Here is a 10,184-nt window from a genome sequence, read left to right on the forward strand (position 1 = left end):
GACAGACAACCATTCGCACTCACATTCACACCTAGTGGCAATTTGGATTATCCAACCTATCCCCACAAGCTTTGGACGGTGGGAGGAAGCCGGAGTACCCGGAGGAAACCCACGCAAACACGGGGAGAACATGTAAACTCCACACAGAAAGACCCCGGCCTGATGGTGGAATTGAACTCAGGACCTTCTTGCTGTGTGGCAACAGTGCTAACCACCGTGCCACCGTGCTGCCTGGCATAACTAACATTTGCAGTAAATGGACACACATTTGGCAGTTTTCGATGATTTTAAATTGGCCCTCAGCATGAATGTGAAAATGTCTCTCTGTGTTAGTCCTGATACAGACTGTCAGGGTACCCTGTCTTTTGCCCTGAGACAGCACCCCTTTAACCTTGAATTGGACAATGGATGGATGGATAATTATGATTAAAAAAATGTGACATGAGCACAACATGTCGGCACACATCAGTGATGCTGTTTCTCTTGCAGCCCAGTCACTGCATTAAAACGTTGATATTGTTCATTTCTACAAACCATAAGTATAATCTCAAGTTTATCACAACTCTTTTCATATTGTTTAGCGTCTCAAGATTATGAAGCCCCTCTCTGTGGGTGAGCTTGAAGGGATTTATTTGCCTTTGATTTTGGTAGCTAAGAAGCATATTGTCATCAAAGCATGAACTAAGATATGAACAGATGCAAAACGTTTGACACTGCTGAAACCACTGGAGCGTACATGTGTGTGTGCGCGTGACAGTGTGTGCTAGCAGCAGCTAATCATATTCTTCTGTGATTCCCAGCTGGTTGCCACGGCCGACAGGTCTGCCAGATCGCTGAAGTTGCGAACTCCTTTGCTGACCCTTGTCCTCAGCTGAAGAGCTACCTGTCTGTGGACTACCACTGCAAAGACGGTAGGTCACGGTTCTGTGCTCAGGTTAATTTCTTTTTTTTTCCTCTAAAGTGGAATCACACTTCCTAAATCCATGAAGGGCAGCGTGTGTCTGTTCTTTTCTATCCCATCTGTTTAATTTTCCCACTTAGAGTACTACATAGAGTAATTAGGAGCCAGTAAAGTGTTAGAATAAGATTAACTATGGTTGATGATGCTTGATGCAGGCGTTAGAACCCCAATGAAAAAATGCTGCCAATCTAGCTCTCAAAACATTGCCAATAAATTTCTCTCACACTCTGTGGCTCATTTCACTTCTGGTGAGTGTGAAGATAAAAATATGGCTCACAAAGATTTAAAGTTCTCCCACTTGTTTAACCACGGAGAATTATTAAAACAGCGTTATTTACCTCAAATAGCACAAAGACAGTTGTAAAAATGTTTCAGAAATAAAACACTTTACTTCATAGTAGGAAGATTAACATAACTTTATCATTTCATGGAGGTCTGAGTTTGTCTCCATCGGTAGCGACGTCTCGCCTGGCAGATCCCGATGTACTAATGACAACTGAAGAAGTGAAAGAAAAAGGGGGGAGGGTGGGGCACGAAAATGAGAACAAAATCTTGTAAAACTGGGGGGTCATATATAGATAAGACCCAGAAGGGGTGTGTTTTTGGAGCCTTGGTCCCGCTCCTGAAATTCAGATAAATTATCTCCAATTGTTTCCAAATTTTTGATGAGCAATTTAAAGTTTTACTCAGAAACAGGAGCACAATCTCTTCTCATCACTCTCATACTTTACTGGAGTTCTTGGACAGAACAGATGGATTGTTAATGTTAATAGCAACGTAAAAAGGAAAAGGACTAGCTGTACTGAGGGTTTTTTTTTTATTTGGCAGCAGCAGCTGTTCAGGTAAATGTCAAACAAACAATCCAAGCTTCACACTGAAATTCATTTTATATGTTTCACTGACAAGTTATATTATAGGTCAAACTATCAGACACGGTCTGCTTCTACAGTGACCCTTATCTCAACATCGGTAGATTCAAAACGGAAAGATTCCTCAGAGACGTCGGGCCATTTTGACACGATCGCATCACGCAGCTGCAGCAGCTGCACATCTGTGATGTGAACATGTTGTTCACCACATCTAAAAGGTGCTCCAGTGGATTGAGATCTGGTGACTGCGGAGGTCCTGGGAGTGCAGTGAACTCGTTGTCATCCTCAGGACACAAGCTTGAGCTGATCTGAGCTTTGTGGCATAGTGTGTTAACCTGCTGGAAGCCACCAGCAGTAGATGATACACTGTGGTTACAACAGGATGGTCACCAGTGATTCTCCGGTAGGCCTTGGCATTTAAAGGATGCTCAGCTGGTACCAAGGGGCCCAAAGTATGATAAGAAAATATCCCCCACAGCATTACCTGAACTGCTGACTCCATCATTTCATGTTGTTTGCACCAAATTCTGATCCTAACATCTGAATGTCAGAGCAGAAATTGAGACCTATCAGACCAGACAGTGTTTTTCCAACGATGAGCCTGTGCAAGCTCTAGGCTCAGTCACGTTACCTGTACCTGACAGGAATGGCTTATACCAGGAGTGTCACAGATAAGGCTGGAGGGGCAGAATTGGCCGCGCAAAGATGACAATCTGTCCTGCTGGAAGGCTTTAGGAAATGTGACAGAGTACATAGATTTTGAACTCTTGGCTGTGTTGTCATAACGTTTCCTACTGATAAAGATGTAACTCCCATTGGCAAATACAACACCGAAGTGTTTAAGCAATAGAGAAACGATTAAATGACAAAAAGGTTCCAGTTTTCCCACTATCTACTTTAGAAAGTTGAAACTAAACCAGCCTACTGGCATCTTTGAAATAAAGTCAAACTGGGAGATTTGTGCCCCAGCAAGATCTGGAGAAGCTCACTCAGGTCTTTAATTCATGTAGAGTTTAGTACTGGAGTGCTGTTTTTGGAAACACTATGAGACAGCTACTGTTAGCTCAAAATGCGACTGAACTCTAATTCTCAGCTCCCTACATTTTTAATTTAAAGTAATTTCGGTTGTTTATAAATCATTAAATGGCATGGCCCCCAGAAATATATATATGATCAGTCCCATTAATCCCAACAAAAAAAAGTACAAACCAATCTATAGTTGACAACAAAGGCTGCATTTCCAGTTTATTTCTTTGGGCTGTTTTCTTATTTTTTTGCTCAGATCACATTAAAATCAGATCATGCTCCTGAATTAAATAACCTCTATGGTATCTGTGCTTCTATCTGTTGAGATCTTGTGCTTGTCTATTTTTTGCTTGCTGGGCTACAAGTGCTTTGTAACATTTCTGGTCATCCTCCCACACCACAGGGCTCGCACTGTCAGTTAATCCCACCGCTGTGGTTCTTGGTGACGTCAGAATCCACGTGAAGTGGCTTTTACATTCACCCCTGACAAACTTTAGCTGCAGAGTGAACACAGGAGATGGCCATGTAATTAATTTGAACAATCCAAAAGGGTGAGTATCAACATTAATAATCTTTAGGTTTTTTCAGCCATGAGTTTAAAGAACATTTTCTGCATTATTTTCCACATGAGGTTAGTTATTTTTGTGTAGGTGTCAAAGTTTTGTTTTTGCCTTCTATCCTGCTTTCTTGTTACTAAGTTTTGCACATCCTTGATTCCTTTCCTTGGCATCCTCTCAGTGCACTTAGTCCATCGTACCTGAGACACGAGCAGAGGAGATGAGGATGAAAAAGGAGGAGCAAGGAGTCAGTGCAACTGGCACTTAACATACTGAGACAGTTGCTCCAGGCTGCTATTTAAAAGCAATGACAATAAATTTATGCGGCACAGCTGCTTCCTCTGCAAAGCAGTTATTGCTTCTTCGATATGGAAAAAAAACCTCATTTTTTGTGTAGACTCCCAGTTTGAGGATAGTTTATATGTTACAGAGGTGTAGCACTCCTCATTCACGCATCACGGCAGGAAAAAACAAGTTTTGCAATATACAACTGTAGCTCCTCGGACAAGCCTCCTCTTCTGCTCAACAATGTGAGAGAGCCTTCAATAAAATAATCAGACTGATTTCCAAGTCACAGGCGGAAGGATAGGCTGAAATAGGCTCCACCCTGATTTGGACAAAAGGAGGAAAATGAATGGAGGGATGACAGATGAGACAAAGATGCACAAAGTAGAGAAATTAAAAATTTCCCCATCACTCCTAACACTGTGTCAAAATCACCTGCCAATTGTCTTCAGTCCAACTGGCGGGGGAATTCACCAGATGGACTGATCAATCCAATCAATCTACTCTATTTCCAGTTTCCAGCTCACCAACACCCAGCTCACCTCCTGTGATTCCCAAATGCATCCCATTGGCTTTTTGTGCTTTTACATACTACATTTGTGTGGGTGGGTGTGTGGGACTGTCATATACAAATGAACATCTGTTAGATTCAAGCTCATTCGTAATCAGTTAATCAGTGGTGATTAAATCTGTATTTCCTGTTTTTGGAGGGCACAGTTTCAGTTTTGAATCCTGGTGTCTGTGGCGACAGTCACTGCTGTACTGGTAGTAATGCCTTTTACGTCAGCCGGCAGTAATTTGTTTACCAGAGCTGACAAGGCGCACAGCAACAGAAACATTACAGCATAGAAGTAGGATGCAGCCTAGGAACCATGCCAGAGAAGGTTTTGACGCTTCAGCTATAAAAGGCTCAGCACTTAGAAGAAGCAATGCAGTCTACAAAATAAATAAAAAATCAGTCAACAGTTGAGTGTGTCATGAGCCTGCGTCAGCACTGTTTGTGTAATCGGTCTCACTGCTCTGACATGTGACAACATGAGCTTGGTGAAAGTTTAACAAAGAAAAGTTCACTATGAAAGTGTGAACCACAACAATCCATTATATCTTTAGCTGGATCTGCTACATCTGTTCACCACACAATCATCACCTGTATCATAGTGAATGTGCAACTTATTTCATCCTTATGTTGAATTTAACCATGAAATGTAATGATACAAACAGCCACACTGCACTTCAGTTGGACCATGCTGCTATCAAAGTCATCTGTACAAAAGCTGGAGGAAAGTTGTGTACCATCTCCATCAGCGTTATAAGTTAGCTGAATCTGTAAACAGGTCACATATTGATAATCTGCAAGATGTCTTATTTTGCAAGGAAAGGGATGTTTTAAAAATTTAATGTTTTTATTTATAAATGTTTTTTGAATGCCAAATGGAAATTAATAAGCGAGCCACTAGACTGCATACCTGTTTTTAACTGCAGCCACTTTCAGTAAAGGTACTGGGAATAAATGCAGGAATGATCAGCAGATGTAAGTTCAGTTATTTTTGAAGAACTGCATTATTCACCCAATTTCTCCCATTTAAATCACCAAAAAAAAACCTAAAAAATTTATTAGACGTTCTGTGTGTAATGTCCAGAAAACCATTATGATATACTCACAGGCATTAGGTGAACTTTAATTTAATTTATTTAGGACAGTGCATGTTAATGAACATAAATGTAAAATAAATTACATGAATGTAAACATGCCAGATTATAGCCAAGGGCTAATTTCCATCTGTTGTCCATAAAACATTAAAAGTACTCACACATACACACCGTTCTATTCCCAAATAAAACATTAAAACTATACAACTTATACATGATCACACACTTGATTTGTCCATAACCATTTTTTAACCTGTGCCTTAAACAAGTTGAATGTCGAGCATTCTCTAAAGGATTGAGGACTTCTATGTTATATCCTTGCGCTTCTTTGCAGGAAAGCACTTGATTAACGATCACAAGATTGAACGTCTCTGTCAATTTACCCCAAGGAGACTGCGCAAAAATAATAAAAACATTCTACTGTAAGACTCCACAGGTCTCAGGCCACATGCTAACGTTCATAACATTAAAATTCATGACAGAATAATTCGAAGAAGCATGGCTGGCTTTGAAGGGTTGCCAGGAGAAATCATCTTCTCTCTAAAAGAACATGGCAGCACAGAGTATGTTTGTACAAACTGCAAAATTTCAGAAACAATGTTCTTTGACCAGATGAGACCAAATTGGAGATGTTTGGCCACAATGCACAGCCACCCATTTGGTAGAGCCCAAACATATATCAGCATATCAGGACCTCACACCTCCTACCAGCTGTCAAGCAAAGTGTTGGAAGGCTGATGATTTGGGCTTGTTTTGCACCCATGGGATCTGGGCACTTTGTACTCAGCGAGTAGCTGGTGAGTCGCTCCAGTCTGCAGGTAACTGTGGTGATCTGCAAGCAATCCATGGCAACCTCGAGAAGATTTTTAGTGCATCACCCTTTTTCTGACAGATTTTGACTACCAGCAAACTCACCCTGGAGTCAGGAATAGAGATCTTCCTGGAGTGACCACTGGTTCAGTGTTGTTGTTCAGTTGTGAACAAGCACATGCAACATCTTTTGAATTTGCACTTACAACTAAAGTACCAAAGTCTTTCAGTGATATCACACAACATTTTGTTAAAGACTTAAGAGTCAGGGAAGATTTCATTTTTATGACACATTACACCATTACACTGCGATTAAAAACCATTTGATCCTAATGGCTGTTTGTTTAATTTGATTTTGATGCACTTAATGGTTGTGTGGCATATCTGAAATAGTGTTACTCAAACGAACACGCTGATTCCTGTTTTTGAATTTGCTCAGGTTGGAGAGCAGTGTGGTGCACAAATACACTCATCCAAGTACCTTTATTGTGGCAGCTGAATGCACTTGCAGTGAAATGCACATTACTGCTCAGAAAATAATTACGATTCAAGAGCCTGTTGCAGAGATCGGTGTTATCAAGTGCTATGCTGGAAACCTGTCTTTTTATGAAACCAACTGCAAAGCCCTGTATGGAGAAGCCTTTCATATTCAAATGGAAGTAAAAGCAGGTAGGTACCAAAGTGAACCTAATATCAAATAATTAAGTTGAAATTTTGATATCTCTACATAACAGCATCGGCTTTAGTTTGAGCATATATTTGTTTTTTTCCCAAAATCATGTTTGACTTTTACTGTCACTTAAGTTTTATTTGTTTTCTATTCTTTAGGTACGAATGTGACCTACAGAATCGAAGCTGATGAAAAGCCGTTGTCCGGTTTATCTGTGGTCAGAGGAACTGAACCCCAGAACGTCACAGTGACATCAGAAATAGTGACGCAGCTCGGGTCTGGCTGCCACCATCTGACACTTTATGCGTCTAACACGGTCACATTCCTTGAAGTGTCCAAAGACCTGCAGGTACAGTAAATCAAACTAATAGTCTTCTTTTAGTACAACAAAATAATGATGTATCATCCCCAGGTTTCTGTTGAGCATGGTGTTCATATGAATAAAGAATTTGAGTACTGATTGAAAAATTAGACTGTTTAAAATTCTTAATTAAATTTAACCTTTAATTAAAAAACTTCCTTAAGATAATTAGGGAAATATAACTGGGAAGACGAGAACATCTCTCTCAATTTAATTCACAATTATTTCCTTTTTTTTTTTTCATACCAACTATGAATTTAAAAGTCTGCACTTTCATCCTGCTGTCCCCATTAAGGTAATCAGTCATTTTAAGTCAAGGAACATAGTGTGAAAATGTGCCTTTGATCTAAGTTGAGGGTCCGGTGGCGCCAGTGTCCGGCAGCCTCGCCTCTGTCAGTGCGCCCCAGGGTGGCTGTGGCTACAATGTAGCTGCCATCGCCAGTGTGTGAATGTGTGTGTGAATGGGTGGATGACTGGATATGTAAAGCGCTTTGGGGTCCTTAGGGACTAGTAAAGCGCTATATAAATACAGGCCATTTTAAGTTTAATCAAAATTAAACCACAAGCTCTGATGTCACTCAGCTGCCAGCTAACCTCCGTAAACAGGAAGCTCAGCTCACCTGCTCTTCTTTGCATGGCACAAAAACTCTGGAAATATATTGGAAGTTTTTGTTACGGCCGAGAGGGCCAGGCGGTGAGTGTGGACTCAAATGCAGACATAGAGGGAGGCAAAACTGGCGTGAATACACTGCTTTATTTACAGTGCGTAGTTTAATTACAGAGCAGGACATAATGTAGGCTATGGACTGTGAAGGCTAAGAGGCCAGACTATGGAACATGGAGCTCAGACTGTGCGCTATGACTAAATGGTAAATGGCCTGTATTTGTATAGCGCTTTAGTCCCTAAGGACCCCAAAGCGCTTTACACGTCCAGTCATCCACCCATTCACACACTAGACTAGATGCTAGATTTCGTGACCAGATCCTGGGGAGGGAAAAGGGGCAGCGGCCTGGGTGGAGGTACACAGAGTCACTATAACGAGAAGAGACAGGCAGTCAGTGGCAGTCTAGTGAATGTCAGTCGGTGGATTCAACTATGATGGTTATGGCTTACACGTAGCAGGTGAAAGTGGCATGCTAGAGGTCCAAGGAGGGTCTGGAATACACTTATAGCAACAGGCCTGGCAGGGAGGCAGGCAGGCGAAGTGCCACGATGGAGGGGGTTACAACCAGATATCAGGAAACCAGCATCCAGACAGAGATAGTTCAGTTCGAGAAGCGTAACACCCAGGCGGGTGAGTTAGCTGTAGATCTGGCAGAGGTCTGTTGTGAGCACTGGTCTTATATGCTGGTGACTTGATTGGATTCAGGTGTGAAGGCTGATTGGAGTCTCCGCCTGAACGTGGAGCCCAGCAGAGTGGAAAAACCCCGCACTCACCCAGACCATGACAGTTTTATTCTTCTCATAGACAGTCACAATTTAATATGTCAAGATTTTTCTTTATCAGACAATGTCTTACTGAATTAAATGTTTTGTAGAGTATCTTTAATGTATTTTCATAGTAAACACTAATTGCCAGATTAACGTGTTATCTGCTTCTGTTATCTGATTAATGTGTTCCTCTGCTTTGTAATTCTGCTTATCCCACAGGTGTGTGTTCTGGAGAAAATAGTTGGACTTCAGGCCTCTGTGTTGACAGCGGGCGATGAATGTTTAGATTCCCCATTTATTACTTTTGATGTGTCCCTTGTACGAGGAGAGCCTGTGATGCTCTTGTTTTCTCTTTCTGGAAACAATGGCTTGTTCACTGAAACCAGACAAATGAATACCAGAAAGGAAATGTTTGAAACTGAAAACCCAATTCAAGGTGAGCTTTAAAATGTAGATGGTAAATGGACTGCTTCTTATGTAGTGCATTTTACCCCTCAGCCATAAAAGGCTAATTGAAGGTATTGTTGTCGTTCGGCCAGGTGGGCGGGCATCATGAATACCAAAGATTGTGAATGTGATAACTCAAGAACAAAGCAACATAGGAGGTTCAAATTGATATCATAGGTGTATCTACTAAAAGTCTCAGACGCTCGGTGACCTCAACCTCAAGGTCAAAGATCAAGTTCTCCAAAAATCTTGTGAATGATAATCTACGAATAAGGCGATATAGTATTTTGAAATTGATAACACAGGTATTCCATAGTGTTAATGCATCTCATTTTCTACTCTGCCTAAGCACTCTAAGTGCTTTGCACAACTTACTTACAACTTACAACTTATGTTCATACACATTCACTCACATTGATGGATGCATTGGATTGGTATCATGCAGACTGGAGCTGCCAGGGATCAAACCACCAACCTTCTAATTAGGACTGTAGATGACCTGCTCTACCTCCTGAGCTACAGCCACCCGAATTTGATGTCAGTCAAAATGTCTGAAACATGAATATTTACAGATTCTACTGCTGATTCATTGATTTTTTCCGTGTGTTTTTCTACAGGTTCTATAGAAGCAAAACTCAGAGTTTGGAACATCTTCTCCTCTCTTGAAGTGGTGCTGAATATATCTGATTCTTGTGATAAAGATTTAGGCTTTAAACCCAGCGATCAAAATAACATTTTGTTTGGAATGAACAACAGACGGGTAATTACAGAAGTCCATCCAATTTATAGTTGTGTAGTTGTACTTCTAATGTAACTGTACAAAATAATATTTTAAGTAAATATTAACCCTCATCCTCACCTTTGTTCTACCTTACCTGACATTTATAAATGCTTGTGTTTTCAGAGAAAGAAGCATGTTAGAGTTGGCAGAGCTCTACTGACACTCACAGCTAACCGTTCAGCTACAATAACTCAAAGAGATGGAGGGGAAGGAGACTGCGGAAACGACGACTGTGGAAAAGGCAACTGCGAAAAAGGGGGAGGAGACTGTTGCAAAGGCGACTGCGGAAAAGGCGACTGCGAAAAAGGGGGAGGAGACTGTTGCAAAGGCGACTG

General features: G+C 41.1%; 1 protein-coding gene across 1 annotated transcript in view; it reads left to right on the forward strand.

Annotated features, from left to right (window-relative positions):
* The window catches only part of LOC102200928 (polycystic kidney disease protein 1-like 2), a 43,033-nt gene that overhangs the window by 4,177 nt on the left and 28,672 nt on the right, over positions 1 to 10,184 (forward strand). The window contains exons 4-5 of the mRNA XM_013915840.1: positions 801 to 911; positions 6,987 to 7,177. Coding sequence (XP_013771294.1) covers positions 801 to 911; positions 6,987 to 7,177 — 302 coding nt within the window. The remainder of the gene's footprint in view (positions 1 to 800; positions 912 to 6,986; positions 7,178 to 10,184) is intronic.

The sequence above is a fragment of the Pundamilia nyererei genome, unplaced genomic scaffold (genome assembly GCF_000239375.1).
Source record: "Pundamilia nyererei isolate P.nyererei 1_Seehausen unplaced genomic scaffold, PunNye1.0 scaffold00376, whole genome shotgun sequence".
NCBI classification, from domain to species: Eukaryota; Metazoa; Chordata; class Actinopteri; order Cichliformes; family Cichlidae; genus Pundamilia; species Pundamilia nyererei.